This window comes from Octopus bimaculoides, chromosome 21 (genome assembly GCF_046866305.1).
Source record: "Octopus bimaculoides isolate indiv1 chromosome 21, ASM4686630v1, whole genome shotgun sequence".
Taxonomy (NCBI): domain Eukaryota; kingdom Metazoa; phylum Mollusca; class Cephalopoda; order Octopoda; family Octopodidae; genus Octopus; species Octopus bimaculoides.
The window spans coordinates 312457-334115 of NC_142948.1; the positions used below are offsets into that span (position 1 = coordinate 312457).

General features: G+C 33.4%; 1 protein-coding gene across 50 annotated transcripts in view; it reads right to left on the reverse strand.

The window, feature by feature from the left end:
• Positions 1-21659, reverse strand: part of LOC106879088 (voltage-dependent calcium channel type A subunit alpha-1) — a 676127-nt gene that overhangs the window by 70091 nt on the left and 584377 nt on the right. For 35 of the 50 annotated variants that reach the window (XM_089338755.1, XM_089338752.1, XM_089338751.1 and 32 more), the window contains 10 exons: positions 21230-21364; positions 9172-9261; positions 6195-6311; positions 5348-5413; positions 4834-4925; positions 3525-3675; positions 1607-1734; positions 975-1071; positions 621-726; positions 118-222 (listed from right to left, as the gene is read on the reverse strand). In XM_089338755.1, coding sequence (XP_089194881.1) covers positions 118-222; positions 621-726; positions 975-1071; positions 1607-1734; positions 3525-3675; positions 4834-4925; positions 5348-5413; positions 6195-6311; positions 9172-9261; positions 21230-21364 — 1087 coding nt within the window. The remainder of the gene's footprint in view (positions 1-117; positions 223-620; positions 727-974; positions 1072-1606; positions 1735-3524; positions 3676-4833; positions 4926-5347; positions 5414-6194; positions 6312-9171; positions 9262-21229; positions 21365-21659) is intronic. The other 15 variants (XM_089338743.1, XM_089338746.1, XM_089338741.1 and 12 more) reach the window with 1 other exon arrangement.

Sequence of the window (21659 nt, forward strand, 5' to 3'; positions counted from 1 at the left end):
ATGTCATAACCTTTTATAGTGATCTAAGAAAAATAATGGCAAGATTATGTTACACTGATGAGATTGAATAAGACTGAAACATGTATGGAGTAATGAAATGATGATGTTTTTACTTACCATGGTTTGGAGGAACAAGAAGATCTACAATTTTTTTCCCATGTACAGGCCACACCCGTTTGATAACTTCTCGCATCTCTTCATCTTTCCTATCCATTTCATCAGCTGTAAAAGACAACAAACAAAACATTAATCATTTGAGACATTATGGAAACAGAATGTTTATAGCCTTTCTTTTATTCCATTTTTTATTGGAATGGTAGCCAAAGTCTTCACCAGACCCTGACAGTTGATGTGGTAAACAATAGTTGCAGTTTTAATTGATGTCAGAAAAAAAGGTGAAGAGAGGGGTAATTCCATTGTGATCGATATTCTGGGGAGGAAGAAGTCCTGCACGGGGAAGGATGATAAAATGTGGTTAACAAAGAGAGTTGGAAATGTTTGTGTGATGATGGAATGAGAGTCAACAGCAATAAGGAACAAAGGCCAGTGTTGTAGCAATAGAATAGGGAGATAAGAAGGAGATACCTTCCTCCCCCATGTAAAGTAGAGGTTGGACTTACCTGAACTTATTTTTATTGACAATGACTCTCGAACTAAAGCAAAAAGGGTTGTTGAAAAATGTACAGTTCCATCTTCATTTACTGGCATATTCATTCGTATTAATTTCTGCAGAACAGAAAAAAAAGCATAGCTCGAAATTGATGACTGAAATATTTTATTACTTTTTGGTTTGCTAATGAAAACCTAATGAAAATCCATGAATACAAACATTCATTTTACTTGAATTGGATATTTTACAAATATAATCTGAGTAAGAGCTAAATGTACCACTTTAAATTAAAAGTGATGTTTAAAGTTTAAGCAGTTTATAAATAAGGCAAAAGCAACAGAGAACAAACTTTAAAATCACATACTCTATAGGCCAATCTGTAGGGGCAATTTTTCCCAAAACCTACAGGTGGCTCCATTCTCTTCAACATTTCATACATGTCAGTGTAATGTATTCTCCCTCTGTAAAAAGAATATTATCAAAGAAATAATCTGATAGAGAATAATGCTGAGTAATTTAAAATTGAAAATGAAGAAAAGTCAGTTTACTAACATCAAACAATAAAGAGCAGAAACATCAATACATAGTAATGTTGATTAAAACCTGTTTATTATTTTTTCTGTAAAAACCTTCTCTGACATTAAATGAGTCAACTTCCCGTACGTCATTTTCCAACAAAAAAGAAAATTTCCAAAAAAAATTCTGGAAACAATCTACTTATGTAATTTATGTACCCCCTAAAGTTTGTTTTTGTTTTTGTGAAAAAAGTGCATAAATTACGTGGGTTTTTACAGTAATTTTGAAGAGAGGGAATTTGAACTCGAAATATAAAGAGCAAAACAGATACGACAGAACTGTTTTTCTTCCTTCTGATGATTCCATAGTTTGCATCCACTTTCAGATCAAATCATTTGCCAAATGAGTTCCATTCAAATATATTTTAATAAAAGACAGAGAAAAAAATTTAGTTGAAATAAAAAGTTGACAAACACTTACGTTGCAACAGGGTCATACTCCGCCCAAACTCTGTTATATTCGTCTAAATGATGTGGACCAAGAATTGAACTATCTCTTGTTAGATAGTCAAAGTTATCCATAATTACGGCAACAAAAAGATTAAGCATCTGTAAAAATGTGGACAAAGATATATTGGGTAATATGTGAGAGAATAAATATTAAGGGAAGACTGATAACAAAAACAACCTGATGGTCATCTGGGGCCAGTACCATAAACAGAAACATTCCTGGTGCAAAGATATGACCAATGAAGACTTGATTGGTCTTCACTGGCCTGATAGTGTCATTTGTGATGTTCTGGTAGAGTCTCAGTCACTCATCCATCAGTTTCAATAATCAGTTGTTCAATCAATTTGATTACAAACTTGTCAAATTACCATATAAGTGACTGAGTATTCCACAGGCATGTCATTTTCAAGCTGAGTTTGTGTGACACGGTGTGAGATAAGGCTGAACTTTTAAATTAGAGGGACAATCCTTCTGATGGGCTTCTACAGTTTCCATGAACCCAATTTCACTTCCAAGGCTTGAGTTGATGCAAGGCTATAGTAAATGACACTGGGCCAAGGTACCATGCAGTGGGATTGAACCAAGAACATCATGACTGGGAAATTAAACTGCTTACTGCAACAAAAAATTTTAGTTTGGTGCCTTTGTGTGTATATATACATGTATGAATGGTATATACTTTTGTACACAATAATTAAAATTTAAAAAAATTGAGAAATTATTGTGTACAAAAGTATATATTATAATTCATACATACACATGTATATATACGCACATACATATACAGGGGTTTGGGGCCAAATCATTGATTTTTTTTTTATGTCTCCTTTTTTTCAGGGATAACTTGAAGTGTTGGTGAGTAAATCAATGGCAATGGAACATGAAGATTAAAATTGTGGAGGACAAGAAACCATCTGAATATTGGGAAATGTGTCATGGTGGTTCACACCGGATATCAAAAGGCCAACATCATAGCTGCTGCTCAATATCTTGTGGATACTGAAAAGGCTGTCAGCTGCAACAGAGACTACGAAGCAGGGAAAGACACAGCAAGCACTCTGACTGCATTCACATGTTGGCATCCATCCCCTCATCTCTGAACAGGGTCTTAGGCTCAAATTTAGATGGCGATGTGAAGCTGCTGGAAACTGTGGTCAAACCCTGGCTGGAGAGTGTTGCTAATGGAATGTCATGTGTGGCAGCAGGATTTAAATCCTGGCCATATCTCTAGGAAGATTCAGAAGTGGTTGTTGAAGAATTGGAGACATTTTATAACCCCTCCTCCAGCCCCAATTCCTGGCTTCCCAAATCCCTCAATTGTGTTCCCATGGATTAATGCATACAGTAATCCAAGATCTTACAGGGTTTCATGAAACAGACTGATCATAAACCTCAAGCAAGGTAACCAGATACTAAAGTACTGGACAAAATGGGGTAAAAGAAGTGAATGTCATCATAAATGCAGCTATATCTGCAGACCAGAATGTAGGGATCAAAGAACAGAAGAAAATAGGAAAATAGCAGGACTTGGCCATGGAAATATGAAAACTGGAAGTTGTTTTCTACAAAAGTAATCCCAGTTGTTACAGTTGCCCAAGCTACCATCACCAATAAAGTTGACAGTTTCCTTATTGAGATTGGTGTAACTATGAGAGTTGCATTAATTCAGAAATCTGCTCTCTGCTGGGAACAGCAAGGATTGTAAGAAAGGTCCTTAATATGTAAGGGAACTGGTTGTGACCCAACATCAAGGACATTGGTTCCAAATGTAAAGCATTTGTGCACACCAAGGATAATAATAATAATAATAATAATAATAATAATAATAATAATAATAATAATAAATAATAATAATAATAATAAATCAATGAACTGGAGACATACTTACAAGAAATGAACAAAAAAATATAAATGTTACAAAATAACCATAAGCGATATCCAATCCACACGAATTATCTGACATTTTGGACTCAGGATCACATGGCCGGCCTGAGAGACAACTCAACATAATTTGCTGCCAACTTTCACCTGTGGCACATCTGAAATGAAACAAGCCATGCATAATTAGTGATCTGGTTGATTGGATCAGTAAATATATTTTATAAAACACAAATAGTTAAACAGTTTTTGGTTTCTGACCTGTTTAAGCACCTGAGAATAAAAAAATACCTCATTGTTCCTGGATAGAACAGTCCATTGAAACATTAATCTCACTCCAAGCTGTTGTTGGTATCCATTTCCAACTAAATGGACTAATAAAGCAACATGAAATGAAGTGCCTTGCCCAAGGACACATTACACTATCCAATCCAGGATGTGAGCCAATGTTCCTATGACCATGAATCCACAACCCTAACCCTAATCCCACACAACAGATAAATAAATTTTGATCTCTCTTTCCTTTCATTGTCAGAATAATTAACATCAAATATATAATTAGTAACAATTAGTTCTCTATTAAACACTTATTCCTTCTTCTTTGTCCATGACTACCGTCACAGAATATAAATTTCTTACAAACATAATACAGTGAGGTTGGGTGAGTTTGAAGCTTGTTAAGGTGATGAGACCTGTGTACAAGTTTCACTTTTATGACACCTTACCAGTGAAACACTGTTACAACCTGATCTTCAATAATAAAAGAAAACATCTAGGATTTTAGTGAAATGTGTTAATACTTAAAAGAGTAGCTGACAGTGGGAATGAGCAGGGAAGCCTACTTTAAATGAAACAAACAATAATTTGATGTTAAAGCAGTAAACCAAGAACAGATGAATCAAAAGTGCATTCATAGCTTATTAAAACAAAGACTCAAACATATCTATTAAAATGCTGATAATATACACTTCACTATACACCCATTCATATTCTGGTTTCCACTGCACACACACACACACACACACACACACACTCATGCACATCTTTTAATACTACATAGTCACACACACACACACACAACTACTTCTTCTGTTGCTTGTTTGTATGAAACCTTGTTCCTTTTCTAACACTGCTGGTCATTCAACGTTCACATATAGTTGAAGGTATCACCCCAAGATATTCAGTGGCAACTTGAAACCTCAAAGAACTCAACTAAACAGCTACTATCACACCTTATTGCAGAACTACATTTAGCCACAAACTCAATATAGCAGCTTCAAACAGGTATAAAAATAATTAAGTTGATTTTAATAACTTACCTAAACAGTAGTAGAACAGCTTGAGAAAATGACCTAAAATTATTATGCCTATTAATGGACGTCTTTGAATCAAGTCGAATATTCCCAAATACCTACAAAAAACAATAAAATATTGACATGAAATATAAATGTAGAAAACTATTGCAAGACAAATTTCCCACTAAAAATAAGTGTTTTCTTTTTTTTTATTTGGCCATGTTTAAAACATTTGTTGTTAATATAATTTGTTTGTATAGGAGACAAGAAATTGAGGTAATGTGGTCTTAGTTCTATAATTCCATTCTTGCCCAAGATGCATTATAAGAATACATAAATAAAACACCAGTATTTGACTGATACTTTATCAATTTTGGTGGAATGAAAAGCAAAGACAACATTAGCAGGATTTGACTTCAGAACCTAAAGAGCCAGAGTAGCTACTGTAGAACATTTTGTTGAATTCTCTAACAATTCTGGCAAACCATTGAATGAAAAAAGTTATGTGGAATTGGAAATAAAGGAATGGTTCACTTACTTGCATTCCAATAATGGCATAAATAAAAAAGAGCATTGCAATCAGAAGGCACACGTACGGCAAGGCCTGGAAGAAATAAGAAGACAAGAGTTTGAAATATTTTATAGACATTATATATAGACATTTAGTAGCTGGAAATAAAGTAGGAGATATTTAATGATGGAAGATGGGTAATTCTAAATAACTACAGATGTATCAAAATGAAGCAAAGAGAGTAGAGGAATGTATAGTGTGATGTTTGGCAGGCAGAGGTGATAACTGTAAACATATTTCAGTATCAATAAGCTCAGTAGGTTGTTAGTAGTCATGTGGAAGTGAAAGCAAAGATTATGTGATATTCAGTAGGTGTGAGTGACATTTGTGGACATATGTCAGTGCTATGAGATCTCAACATGTTTAGTGTAAAAGTAATTAAAACGAAATAGTGCATTCTTTCTTGTAATTATTTCACAAACATTTTCTGATCTAAAATTGCAAATAAAACAGATACCATATTTTCTCACATACAAGTTGATATAGGATAGAGTGTAAGCATTCAAACATTGTCACTACCTTACCAAATCCTGCTGCATTTCATATGAAATTTTTTCATACCAAGTTGTTTTGGTATTTAAGTCTACTTACCTTTCATTTTTTTGTTTTGTAGTAAATTTTCTTCTGAAAAATTTGACTAGTATGCCAGAAAATATGGTAATTGATAATCATAAATGGCCAATATGACTCTTCAGTGTCATGAAATATTTAGATGTGTATTGTTTAGTAGGTTACTTCATTCACAAATTCATGATTCTGGGTTCAATCCCATCCCAACTTTATAATTTTAATAACGAAATCATGATAAACTTACTTTAAAGGATTGTAAGAACGTCCATAATAGTAATCTGATGGTATAACCTTGACGTAGTAGCTTGATAAGTCGTGCCGCTCTAAATAACCTGAAACTTCCTGTTCGAAAGGAAGATGCCTGAAAGCAGAAATGTTGTGAATTAAGTTTTGAACCAAAAGAATACACAGAAACTGTTAATCAAAAAATAAAAGGCATTCTTTATTGGAAAAGGGATTTTAACACTGGAATATCAAAATATTAGGTAGAGTATAAACTGTTGTCTTGTCTTCCTCCTCTATTCAATATTTTAAAATTGTAATAGTTTTCTAAACTGTCACCCCCTTGGTTACGACGTCAAGTGTTCCAGTTGATCCAATCAAAGGAACTGCCTGCTCATGAAATTAACATGCAAGTGACTGAGCACTCCAAAGAGACCCATACCCCTTAATCATCATTGTTTAATGTCCGCTTTCCATGCTGGCATGGATTGGACGGTTTGACTGAGGACTGGTGAGCCAGAGGCTGCACCAGGCTCAATCTGATCTGGCAAAGTTTCTACAGCTGGATGTCCTTCCTAACGCCAACCACTCTGAGTGTAGTGGGTGCTTTTACATGCCATCGGCACAAGGGCCAGTCAGGCGGTTCTGGCTACAACCATGCTCAAAAGGGGTTTTTATGTGCTACCTGCATGGGAGCCAGTCCAGAAGTCCCATGGTTGACTAAAACTATGACAGAATAATATTCTTGATAATAGTAGTGGTTGCAAACTATGGCACAAGGCCAGCAGTCTTCAAGAAAAAAGGTTAGTCAATTACTTTGACCCCCCCCCTCCACAGTGCCCGACTGTTACTTATTTTATCAATTTTGAAAGAATGGAAAACAAAGTCAAGCACAATTTGAACTCAGAAGCTAAAGGGTTACAAGAAAAGCTGTTACTCGTTTTGTCTGATGTTCTAATGATTCGACAAGCTTTCTGCTTTATTAACAATAACTGTCAAAATTTGTTCAGAACACCAACTGTTAATCTTTTTACCATCACAACCCAATTACCTTACAATCAATAATTTTCCATGATCTATTTTGGCAAATCAATAATTCATCTGACCTTTTTTTTTTTTTTTACTATTTAAATAAAACACAGTTTTACAAAAATCTAATTAAAAATATTAGCATTTAATATAATTCTTGTGGAAATATTTCTTTGTTTTATTTGTAGTAAATACTGTATTGTGGTCTTAATGCCTATCTATGGCTTATTGCGTAATATATTCATTACCGTTTTACATAATATATTTCAAAAGATTTTGTCTTTGTAACATTTTCTTGGTTGTCCTATGATCTACAGCTTTGGAAACTACACATTGAAGCTAATTACTGTAGTTAAATCTGGATTAAAAATTTGTGCATTGTTGCAAATGTGTCAGGGTAACAACAATGGAACACATTTCTAAACATTTAAGTGCATAAAACACACACACACACATCAAAACAGGAGATTGTAAAAATTGTTGGTATCATTTATTCACCATTACACGTATTTCATTTGCTAAAAGGAAAAACAAAATTGTATATGTTTCTACTATATGATAAGATATCTCCTATTAGAATCAAATATTACTTGATTTCCTATCTGAAGAATTTCCCATAAAAGATATCTTACATGTTTCCACTACATGTATAATTCCTATAATTCTTGTTAGCAAATGAAATATGTTTAATGGTGAATAAATAATGCCAACAATTTTTTCAATCTCCTGTTTTCATAAATAATCACTCTGCAAAAAATATTTTCTGGAATTTTCAACTCTTATGCATATCTCAAACAAATATAACATCTGCAGACGATTCGGAATACTGGAATAAGATGTAGTTCAAGAGGCCACAGCTTGGATTTTAACCCTATTCATAAAATATATATATAGTAAGAGGAGGGATATGAACATCCAGGCAGATAACGTGTTACTATATGTCAAGTGTCAAGGCTAGTTTCTTTTGATGTTCCGTTTTAAGGTATATTTCCTAAAAACTACCATCCGATGTTTTGGTTTATTTCCTGGCAACTTAGAGTGTAAAATCACAGTATTAATAATAAGGAACAGGTGTCGGACGGTTGGTATTAGGAAGGGCATCCAGTTGTATAAATCCTGCCAAAACAGTTACAGAAGCTGGTGCTTGCTCCTACTTGGCCGACTCTTGTCAAACCGTCCCACCCATGCCAGACGTTAAACGATGATGATGATGAAACCAAGCGAAAAGTCTCGATGTTCAAATGTGTAACGTAACAGTTTAGAAAAAAGCCATTGGTTTCCTATCTAGCATGAACAAGACATCTCTTCATCTCTTCAGTTTCTCTAAAAGATAATTGTTCTCTGCAAAGAATGTGTAGTAACGCCGTGCGCATGCGTAGTCTCACGCATGCGTGGAATTCAACAACCAAGCTTTCCCGCTTTAATCGAACTCTTTCTTGCTGGCCAGCGATTGAGCAAGGACGTGTCTAGCTGTCTCTCCATCTTTCGAACTCACGCTAGACAGCTCACATCAATATACCAACGTCCCAACAACCATGTTCCCACACACAGAAGGCGCCTCAACAAACAAAATTAAAGATGTATATTTTCCACCTTGAATAAATGTTGTTTGTGTTGATAGTTTGGAGTTCAGCGTTCCGTTCAAATTCTTAATTTAATATAGGAAAGTCAGGTGTACATCTAATGATGTATAACCCACTTTCCTATAAATGTTTTGTTTTTTAAAACACAAGAACACCGGTGATAGTTAAAAAAATATTCCTCTTAAAAATTATGGCCGGGTGAGTTCGTCTTCCTTCGCTTGATAGCTAAGTTTTCCAATTTTGAAGTAAAACTTTCCGAAAATGTGGGCAATACTTTGCTTCTATCTGTTGTTGAAAGAAGTTATAAACTGGGTGGTACATGAGTTGCATGGTGATTGGTGATCATCTGAATGGGTAACAAAAGGAAATATTCAACTAAATACTTACACTAGATAATACATTTGTTGTAACTACATCTATAATACTTCCAATCACGATGATAAAGTCGAATAGATTCCATCGATCACGGAAATAGTTCTAAAAGATAAAACAAAATTGCTTGAAATCTTCTGTTTCAAAATAAATTTCTGCATCATTTTACAATATTCATTTTCGCTTTTTGAAAGTTATTACAAATTTAAATTGTCAAAAAAAGAAGAAAATATATTATTAAACTTCATGCTTAGTTTTAAAGTAATTAGCTCAAATTATTTTTAAAATATTTCACATAACCCTCACTGGTATTTACATGCTACAATAAAATGTATTCAAATGTTCTCTGACTTCAATTTATTCTACCAACAGAAAAAAAAATCGTTTTTATTCTACAAATAAATAATCTTATACAATTGAAAAAAAAAAAAATGAAAGTAAAATGATAGTGTTATTTCTAATTAAGGATGTTTGATGAATAAAGCAGCATTGGGCTAAGAATTAAATCTATTACAACAGCAGAACCAATGAAATATTGCTGTTACAGAAACAATATATCCACAGTAGAGAGTAATTATCAAATTGTTGTGAAGATAATAAGATTAGTTTTAAAGTATTTGGAATCCAAACAATAAAAAAAAAACACACAAATGATTCTCAGGATTTCCTGTTAAAAACTTTGTATTGCCTGGTACTTGTGAAGTCACTTAAACATTATAATTTCTTATATTTATAATTAGATACATCAATCTCAGTGATGAGCTTAGATTCCTAATTAATGAGTTGTTAAATTAATGAAATTATGCTAAATGTACAACAAATTGAAACTATTATAAATAGAATTACTAATGCATTAGAAATATATTAAATGAAAAACAAACAACATATTGATATAGGATTTTGTTTTAGTAGAATAACATTTTGGACAGAGGAACATAGGATGCTACTTTAAGATATTCATGCAAAATACTTGGAATATTAGTTTTAATCTATCAAATTAAAGAAATGCTAAAAATAGAATAAAAATTAAGAAAGAAATTATGAAACTTGAAAAGTTTACAAATTAAATAGTTCAACTATTTTAGAATAGTTTAAAAAGAGACTAAATATTCAATAAAGAACTTTTGAAAAATGTAAGAAAATGTAAAAAAATTCAAAACAGAAATCGAAGCATACGGCACAGTGAGCAAGCTAACATGCAATACAACATATAATTGAGAACAGTCACGTTTAGTTCCTTAGGCAAATAACAAAGCAACTCTGCTAGTTGCTTAAATACTAATAAACATAAAGCACCATTTTAAACCCAGACTGTTGAGGTTGCATAAGACTAGGTGTCACTGCCACATTTAACTTACGGACAGAGCACAGACTACACCAAGTATTGGAACTCAAAGCTGATGACAAGGAAGAGCTACAACTTGTATAAGGATCTCTCTCATGTAGAAGATTTGGGAGTGCAATAAACAAATAGGACTTTTTTTTTCAACATAAAACCAAAGATTTGGTACAAAACAACATTTTTTTTTTCTTGATCAGCATTAAAAATATCTTAACGATACATTAAGGCACTTAATGATATATTAATATATCTTGATGATATATTAATATTCACTGACATATCATAATGTATCTTAATGACAAATTAAAAATATCTTAATGATACAATGTTGATGAGATTTGAATAATTTTTATGAAGTTAAAAAAAATATTCTTTTCAAACTGATTTATAATTTCTGAAGTATGTTTAGTTTTAAATTTCAACAGAGAAACTATGGACAATTTCCTTTCAACAAACAGCACCATGTATTTTAGACTTTAAACAACAAAAAGTTTGAAATTTATAGCATGTACAGGTGGAAAAATCTCAATTGAAGATAAGCAACATTGAAAATAACAACTGTCTCTATCTGATTGCCTCTAAATATCATTGTGATATAATGTGATTATATATATATATATATATATATATATATATATATATATATATATATATTATTTTGTTTAAAAGAGTTCCAAGACTGTCTGTTTTTTATGTTTTATTTATATTCCTGCAGAACCAATGTGGGGTATAGAATATGGAACATTGGTTCTGCAGGAATATAAATAAAACATAAAAAACAGACAGTGTTGGAACTCTTTTAAACAAAATAATATATTCCTCTATACACAATCATACAAAAAACCCCACCTTTTTTGTATTTATTTTTACTCGCATATATATATATATATATATATATATATATGTATATTAAAAAGATATTTATGAGCATCCAGCCTTAGAAACCATGCCAAAGCAGACATTGGAGCTTGGCACAGTCTGCTGGCTTGCCAGCTCCTATTAAACTGTCTAACCCATGCCAGTATGTAAAATGTATGTTAAGTGATGATGATGATGAATAATTAGAAGCACACACACACACATGTTCACGCATGCACACACACACACACATATGGTGTATACATTTAGAGTTTTAACCAGTGTTTAATTGTAGCCACTATTTTAAATTTTATGCTGACCAGGTGAGCTTCTGATGAGATTTCACAAAATAAAGTTTTAAAATTGTGATAGCAGAATTATTTTTGGTATCCAAAATGTGACATAGTGTGTATTGTAGAACTTCCAGGAACTTCATGAATTGATACCCATTTGTGAGTTAAATCAGGTGTTATTTTATGTTTCTTTGGAAACAAATCACAAATTTTGCCTAGAAAATTGTAAGGTTGAAACAAAATGAACTTCTTCAGACATAGCCAACAAACAACTGCCTCATCCATAAATGGACAACACTCCACATCCTGACAACACTCAACGACAATGATAATTTACATTTTTTCAAAACCTTTTGAAGACTTCCTGGTTAGCAAGCAACTTGAAATAATTGTTACAATGCAACAGTTTCTAATACACACACACACACACATATTCACTCTCTCACTCTCTCTCTCTCTCACTCACTCACTCACTCACTCTTTTTCTCTGTCACTCTCACACACACACATGCACAAAAACACAAACAAAATATTCATAAATTTTCCTGTTCAAGATATGAGACTCATTATCAAAATCATAATCAGCAATATCTTGGGCCACAGTGATTCATTAATGAACAATAACAAACATTTATTAAGAAAAGGACTCAATACCGAGTGTAGAGTGAACTATACAATTAAAAAGGGGTGGACTGTTTCATCTTCCTCCAGGCTTTGATCAAACAAGCCTTGAGAGAGATGAAATTTTGCAATCAGCCTCCCTTTATAATGTTTTAAACATCTAAGAATTTGAAGTAAATGAGACATTATAACTCCAGTTTAAGGTAGAAAACAATAACCACCACCAAACCCCTGAATCCTACTTTGTTGTTATTATCTGCTGGGTGGTGGTCACTTTATGGATTCCATTTACACTGCAGACTCTCTACCATTTCCTCTTGTTTCAGTATTAGACTAGAAATTGTTTACTTCCATCTTCCTCTACTATTTAGTTTCACAAATATTTAATGTCACTCATTTAATGCTAACAATTTCAGCTATTCTACAAATATGCAACACAGCATATCTCAACCCGATTTTAGGTTTGTGGTATTGCAATAACAATTTTATTCAAACAGTACAGAAGAGCATGAAGTCTCAATTTGATTCTTGGCATGTTAATTACCTCAAAAATTTGAATAAATTAAAAATTGATTGCTAAAAATTCAGTGTAATTGATATGCAACATTTTAAGAGTCAATTTGAGAGAACTGATTTGGTGTTGTGTTTATGGAATGGCTTTGATTGAGTAGTTCCCTTCCATATAACCTGCTAAAATATATCTCTTAATGGAGAGCTGTCAGAGTACATCTGCTGTGTAGATCTGTTGAGGTAAACAGTGTTAATATTTAGCTGCTAATTATGTCAATCTCCTCCCTGGCACCACAAGGAAGCTTTCACAGGGATTGGAACTGAGAACCCAATGAAATACCATAAACCTATTTCATCTGTAACTCTAACATGAAAAGTTGTGCCATTCACCAATATTTTACTACGAATCACCAAGTGAGCCTTTAAAATAGTGGAAATAGCAGCTAACTCTCCCTCACATCACATCTTATAGAAGAATTAAATGTTGCATACAACAAAGACAGCCACATAGGTGACACTGAAGGCTGCCCATGGGGCAGAGGTAGCAGACCAAAGAAGACAGGAACAGAAATCTGATAACTTTGGTGCTCAAAGACAAAAAAAAAAAAGGAAAAAATTACAATAATGCACTAGTATACTTTTTAACCCTTTCGTTACCAAACTGGCTGAAACTGGCTCTGGCTACAAATATCTTGTTTTCATAAGTTTTGAATAAAAATCTTCCAAGAATTTCTTTCTGTTTTCTGATTTAGCAAAGGTGAGGTCCATGACCCTCATGAAGGGCTCCAATACTGGTAGGAAGATGGTAAGTAACTCACCACAGACTGGAGATTTGACTCAAATGTTTGCATGGTTCAGGTCCATTGTAAAACTAGCTGAAGGGTTAGGTTTACCATCAGCAATCACCCTTCAAACAGATTTCCATTTAGCTTCTGCAGGTCAAGCTGGGGCAACAGAAAAAATATTTGTCCAAGGTACCACTCAATGGCATCGAAAACTTTTAACTTCATGCCCCCTCCTCACCACATGATGGGGTTTTGCAATTGATGTCTTGCCATTTTCCCCCACCACATCCTTCACCTACCCCACTCCTTAAGTACAAACTTAGTATTTAACATTAATATATATTAACAAGTTGACTTGGTCCCTGGTCTTACTTTAATCGTGTGTGAGAAAAAGTACACACGACTAGCTCCTCACACATTTGGAGACAAAGGTCTTGGGAGGTGGGCATGAGTTGTTCATGTTCAAGTAATATGAGGAGCTAAGTCAAGCTATTAATAAATGAAACACCAACTATGTGTCCAGTGCTACTTGCATTTGACCAGTCACGGGTGTGTGTGTGTGTGTATCTATATATACTCACACCCTACTAGTGGGAGTGTGTATCCCACCGTAAGAAACATTTGGCTCTGTGACCAAAGTTGTCTTTAAAATATTGCACAGTAGCATCAGAAAGTAATTGAAACAATGCTCTGACTGGCTGCTAAACACATCAGGTGACAGGTTTTCTGTGTTTTTAATTTTAAAAGACAACAGGCAAAAATACCAATAAAAAGTATGTACAAAATATTGTTTAAAGAAATAAAGTTGAAAGGTTTTTTTAGAGCAACACACAAAATGCTTCACTTTTTTTGAAATATTAATTAAATTGAAAATATTGATGGTCTTAATGGTGTGACTAATTAAATGACTTTAAGAGTTTGTTTTGAACAAAGCAAAAGTCTCCTACATTTAGAGGGTGAGGAGGAGAGGAGATGAGATTTGGAGACTGTCACTCTTTTTGGCAGGGCAGCCGAAACTAGGTTACTGTTTTCTGTTATTCATCAATCATGTCATTCATCAATCAGTGTTCCCTAATGCTGTTGCTATAAAAGAGAAACATTGATGAAGAAGACTGATTTTGATTTTGTGGGATTTTGTTTGGTGTGGAGTGGAGTGAAGCCTCCCAACTCTGGGTGATTAGGGATTAGGGTCCAGAAAGTTGTAGAGACAGCAACATAAGTAAATCAGATGTAAATGAAAATCAAAACAGAATTGCGGATAAGAAATTGCTATCCTACAAAGCCTAATGAAGATAATAATAATAATCCTTTCTATTATAGGCACAAGGCCTGAAATTTGGGGGAGGAGGATAGTCGATTACATCAATGCCAGTACTCAAGTGGTACTTGATTTATTGACCCTGAAAGGATGAAAGGCAAAGTTGAACTCAGCAGGATTTGAACTCTGAGTGTAAATTCCTGGAACAAATACCAAAATGTATTTTGTCTGATGTTCTACTGATCCTGTCATCAATAACAATCATAATTATGTCTTCATTTGTCAAACTGGTAACAATAACTAATATAATCCATCATGTTTTGGTAAATAAGTATTTTTAAAAAAATATTTATTGTGACTTTGTTATTATTGACCTCTCAAAGATCATTAAAACATAGATCTGACTACTTGCCAAGGTAAACTTTGCCATTCATTTCTTTGGAGTCAATAAAATTTAGTAGCAATCAAGTAATGAGGTTGATGGTTATGAGTAAACCTCTCCCCTCAAAATTATTGACCATTTGCTTCAATCTGAAACCATTATTATTATTATTATCATTATTATTATTATTATTATCATCTGAGATAGAATCACAATGAAATAATTGTAATATCAACATTTGTAAAGCTACAATTCATTGTTGTCCTTTTTAAAAATATTCTCCTAGTCACATTGTCAATAATAGATATGTAAAGAGATGATGGAGACCTCAACAATGGATTGGTTGGGTGTCTTCTTGGTGATATGAGTCAGTCCTCAATGTTAACACATGCCAGGAACCAGGCAGAATAATGGTTGAAGTAAAATGGTAAATTGTCTCACAGACAATGTGTGCAAGACTCATACATACTTTATATATATATATATATATATATATATATATATATATATATATATATATATAGAGAGAGAGAGAGAGAGAGAGAAAGAGATTGAGAGTTATAATATAGTAGAGAAATGGAGATGAGAGATTTCAAAAAATTATTTTGGTGCAGAAACTGAGGAAATTGAAAAAAAAAAAAAAAATGAAAAAAAAAAAATAATAATTAGATGAATGCAAACAACAAATAGATTCAAATGAGAAAATATTTGAAGACAGAAATATTTGATATTGGTGGAAGATTGGAGAAAGAGAAACTGTTCATTGTTTTAATTTCAAATGTAAATTGTTTTGATATTTTAATGAAAAAAAATGTTGCTATGCCAAATACACACATCTAATGGATTACTGAACGCAATCCGAATTTCCTGGCAGGGACTTGTCTAGATTAAAGGGTGATGTTAAAAATTAGAAGCTGCAAGGACATTATAGACATAAAGAATATTCTTGTGCTTAGCTTGGATTAAAGTTAGTTTAAACTTGGTGGTAACCATCACACAAATTCACTACAGAAAAATCATATATATATAAAATATGTGTATGTCTGTATATATATATATATATATATATATATATATATATATATATATATATATATATATATATATATATATATATATATACACACACACACACACACATGCACACTTATTGTTGCATCAAACTGACTAGATTGGTTAAAAACAAACAAAATATCTGGAAGGCAATGGAGGAAAAAAAACAAAAAAAAAAAAAACTCCTTATTCTGCTAATTTCATGATAGCAAGACAAATTCACTCGAAAATACTGATCAGGCTGTAGCTGTTCCCACATAACTGGGACATCATTGATGACTTCAGACAGAGAGAGAGAAGCATGCAGCAACAGAGACAGTAGAAATGGTAACAACTGTTGTCGTCACCGGTTTAGGATACCAACCACAGAACTAAAGTGAGATGCTGCCAAACTTTATAGAAATACGGGAACAGAAGAATATTTAGGTGGGCAAAATGTTTTGTTACTCGCAAGAGGAGGGGAAGAGACGTTGCTTTTATTTAAATATTTATCCCTAAATGAGGCCCAAGTCTCTAATAAATGACTCCCTCCCAATACTTGATTGCTTATTATTTTACTGACCCTCAAAGGGTAAAAGCCACAGTTAAACTAAGTAGAATTTAAACTTAAAATCATAATTAAAGGACTGAAACTAAACCCTGCAAGTTATTTCATTTGATTTTGCAAATATGCTGACACCCTCTCTTGTTTAAAAATGTCATAAGAATTTTTAAAAATAATATTAGATGAGTAGATTTCTAGAGAAGTACTTGAAGTTTGAGTAAAGATTTTAACATTGATTTCATTGTTTTTGTTTTATTATTGACTTCCAACTTTTCAAAAACTAGTGTCATAATTATGTACTTTCACTTTCGAATATTGATCACAGTAGAACAGAATCTTAAATTTCAGGCCAAAAAAAAGGAAAATCTTTTGATACATTTTAAGCTTTAAAAAGTGAGATAAAAGCATCTTGGAGTATTCTAGCTATATTCTACACTCACAGAATAAGAGAGCACACACACACACACACTTTTATATTCTATATTATTTTATTAAATAAAAATTTTGATTTATACTAATTTTAAATTAAAAATTGCAGATTTTATTACGATGATAATTTTTTTAACTATAATCTAATTTTGATCACATAATCAGTGAAAGTTTTTATCTTAAACTGGCCGGCATTAGGAAGGGCATCCAGCTGTAGAAACTCTGCCGGATCAGATTGGAGCCTGGTGCAGCCTTCTGGCTTGCCAGTCCTCAGTCAAATCGTCCAACCCATGCTAGCATGGAAAGTGGACGTTAAACGATGATGATGAATATGTATATATATAAGGTTTATAGCTGAAGTTTATTTAGAAGTAAAAGCAAAATTGTCTTGAAAGATATTTAAATCATTTCTTTAACTTTTCATCTGGTAATTTATCCTATGACAACATTATTAGATAACAATATAATGCTGGATTTGTAAGGTTTAAAATATTTACATCAATCATTTCAAACCTGGCCAAAACATAAATGAATTTATTCCGGTAGGATTATATTTCTTATTCTAAGCTCCACTAAATAAATTCTGAAGTTTTAACAAAAAGAGTGATCCTTCCTAAATTTTCTATAAAATGGCAGAATGTGATATCAATGAGAGAAGAGTGACTATAATTGTCTTCAGAGCAAATTCATCTAAAAAGATTTGATTTATACAAAGGAATACAGGATTTAAAATACTTAAAGAATACTTACAGTCTATGGAATGGAATGAAAGATAGTTCTAAAACTGTTTGGGATTCTTTCAGCAGATAAATATTCTTTTTAACTTTTACAGAAAAAATTGTATATTAGTATGGAACTATTTTGGAGCATTTTTCTGCAATAGGGAATGATGGAAAATAGTAAAGAGAAGAAAATGGAAGTCTGTTTTCTGTGACCCTTAAACCACTTATAATTGCTGGCAGTTCTCAACAAGTCTGTTTGAAAGTAGATAGACATATGAAGCCAGAAAAATGATCAGCTTTTACAGTGACGACAGTGTAATAACTGACAACAGTGTTATAACAACGCAAGACATACTGACACAGAGTTTCAGAAAATAGCACACTGATTGAGAGAATATTGAGGAGAGAAAGAGAGAGAGAAAGACAGAGAGAAAGAAAGAGAGAGAGAGAGATGGAGCTGGCTGGGACTGGGTGGAAACTGAGCAAAATATGTAAGGTGTGCTTTATTACAACACAATCACTGAGCATATATATATATGTATTTGTGTATGCATGTATGTATGTGTATATATATAAATATATATAAATATATATATATATATATGATTGAGAGAGAGAGAGAGAGAGAGCAAGAGTGTAGAAATCATGCAGAGAATACTTTCACTGTATGTTTAATGGATAGTACCTTCATAGTGGTGGGAAGAGGAGGGAATCATAATGGTAGTAGTTATGTAAAAAATAACTTCAAACAAAATGAAAATAAACCAAAAAGAACTTCTAAATTATGAACAGAAAATATCTATCTATCTATCAAATGTATGTATAACATAGTTCCCCCATAGATTGCTAAATAAATTATTTTTCAACATTTATTTCATCATTTAATGTCTATGGAATGATGACTAAATTAAGAAACCGATGTGAAGATATCCTTGAAGTACATGGATGAATGAGATAATGAGAGAAATGATAAAACATGAGATCAAAGTAAGGAAGAGTAAGACAACTTTTTCTATTTTGGATGGCTCACTTAACTATCCTGAACTAGCATTATATACAGATGCTGTTCTTTCATTTACTTCATGTGGTTGGTGTTTGCTGCACGTAGCAAACTTATTATATTACTTTACTCTTAATTATTAAAAGGCAATTATGAGAAAAATATCTTGTTTCCTCCTTTAACTGCAAAATTGATTGATAAACCCTCAAGAACTGTAGATTGTGAAGCCGTAATTAGCTGTCTGTAACAATCTATGTTTCCAGCGAGAAACTAAAATAGTCAAAACACAATTAAATAAGATATTTCTCAAAACCATTTATAATTTCGAAGTCCAAAAATATATTTGATTCATTTAACTGCTGCCATCGAAAACGTACTCCCAGAGTAAGTCTACATGATTTTGGGAATTTTTTCTTATTCTCCTTAAATATTCTTCAAAGAATATTACAAAGACTAAATCATAGTCCCTCAAATTCAATATTATTGTTGAAAAATCAATCAAAATCAATCAAAATAGCAACTGCAGAAGTGTTTCAAGGATAGGTGGTGCCAGTAAAGAGGTTCTGCAATGAGAGTAATTAGTGTACTAGTTAATTAAATCTATAGCATCAGTTGTGGCGTGCAAGAGAGACGATTGCGCTGGTATGGACATGTGGTGAGAATGGAGGAGGATAGCTGCGTGAAAAAGTGCCACACCCTAACAGTTGAGGGAACCCGTGGAAGAGGTAGGCCCAGGAAGACCTGGGCTGAGGTGGTGAGGCAAGACCTTCGTACATTGGGCCTCACCGAGGCGATGACTACGGACCGAGACCTTTGGAAATGGGCTGTGCGTGAGAAGACCCGGCAAGCCAAGTAAGATCGTTGCCAGTGCCCCTGGACTGGTTCTTGTGCGGGTGGCACATGAGATGCACCATTTTGAGCGTGGCCGTTGCCAGTACCGCCTGACTGGCTCCTGTAGGATTTTCGAGCGATATCGTTGCCAGTGCCCCTGGACTGGCTTGTGCGGGTGGCACATAAAAGACACCATTTCGAGCGTGGCCGTTTTCGTGCGGGTGACACGTAAAAGCACCCACTACACTCTCTGAGTGGTTGGCGTTAGGAAGGGCATCCAGCTGTAGAAACTCTGCCAAATCAGACTGGAGCCTGGTGTTGCCATCCGGTTTCACCAGTCCTCAGTCAAATCGTCCAACCCATGCTAGCATGGAAAGCGGACGTTAAACGATGATGATGATGATGATAGTGAGATTCTACAAATTGTAATTATTTCAAATTTCATGTTTATTCTAAATTAATAAATTCAATTTGAATTACTAATGGGGTTAGCAATTTTTCTATCTTCTGCTTAGTGATGCAGTTGCCTGGTTGGGTGAGATAACAGCATTAAATGTGTCGAAGATTTTATGCTTTTAGATAAAGTTGAATATGATGATGATGGATCATTTGTTTTAGCAATAAAGGAAGAACAAATTAGAATTGGAGATGAAGAGTTACTTAAATCTTCTGAAAATAAACACAAAAGCTTCCAAAATTTCAAATTCATATGACAGTTATCTATCTATCCGCCCCTGCCCATCCATCTATATAACCCTAGATCAGCTCTTTTTGAACAGATCTATGATCAACAACAGTCCTGTGTTGACCATCAATTTCTTTTCTTTTTGTGAGTATGTATATAAACATACATATCCACACACACACACACACACACATGAGACTGCACTTCCAAAAGTTCATTTAAGATAGTAGGATGTGATTTAAAGGAGATTAGTGTGCTATTTCTAGCAGATCAAACACACTTCTATTTTTAAACTTTAATTTTACTTCATTAATTGATGAATCTGTACATGTCAAACTTTATCTGAAAGGAGTCCTTCTAGTGGCCCACCCACTAGAACACCAACTAGGACTGACAGCCACACCCACTACAGCTAGTCTGGTGAAACAGTTGTCAGATTGCGGATTAATATTATTATTTTATCATTGCAAGAAAAATCACACCCACTACAGCTAATTTTACTATGAAATAAAAAAAATAGTTGTCTTATTATTGCAAGAAAGGAGAATGATGGGTGCTTAAGAGATAAAATAGGGAATACGAAAAAAAAAAGAAAAGAAAAGAAAACTTATGTCTACAAATGTGCAACAAAAGGAAACAAAAGGTTTTTTTTCATGGGGTGGGGGGCAGGAGGCGGAGGAGGAGGAGGAGCTCAGTTGGCAGGTACTAACATAGAGGACACTCAACAAAAGGCAGCAGCCAACATAATACAGTTTTGAACCTTGAGTCCAAATCCAAGTAACTTCAGAACACACTCAATGGTGAAAAGAATAGTGAAGGCAATGTTTATGTATTTTTGAACGTTCAGGAAGATTTTGGCCTGTGGGTTCGGTTCAGGATAAGGGTTGACATAGAACTGAAAAAGGAACAAAATACCAAGAAACAATATTACTATATATATGTAAGAAATCCATACTAAAATACTTGCCTGTTTATTGATTGCTCTGTATTTCCTGTGTGACTGGTCTCAATATATTTTAAACATGCTCAGACACCAACAAATATTCAATCAAGTAAGACCATCATTTACTTTACTAACACAACCATTAAAATCAATCACAATCTTCCGCCTTGTTATTATCATCATCATAATCATCATTATTCTTATTATTATTAGTAGTAGTAGTAATATTAATCAAAGTAGTATGACT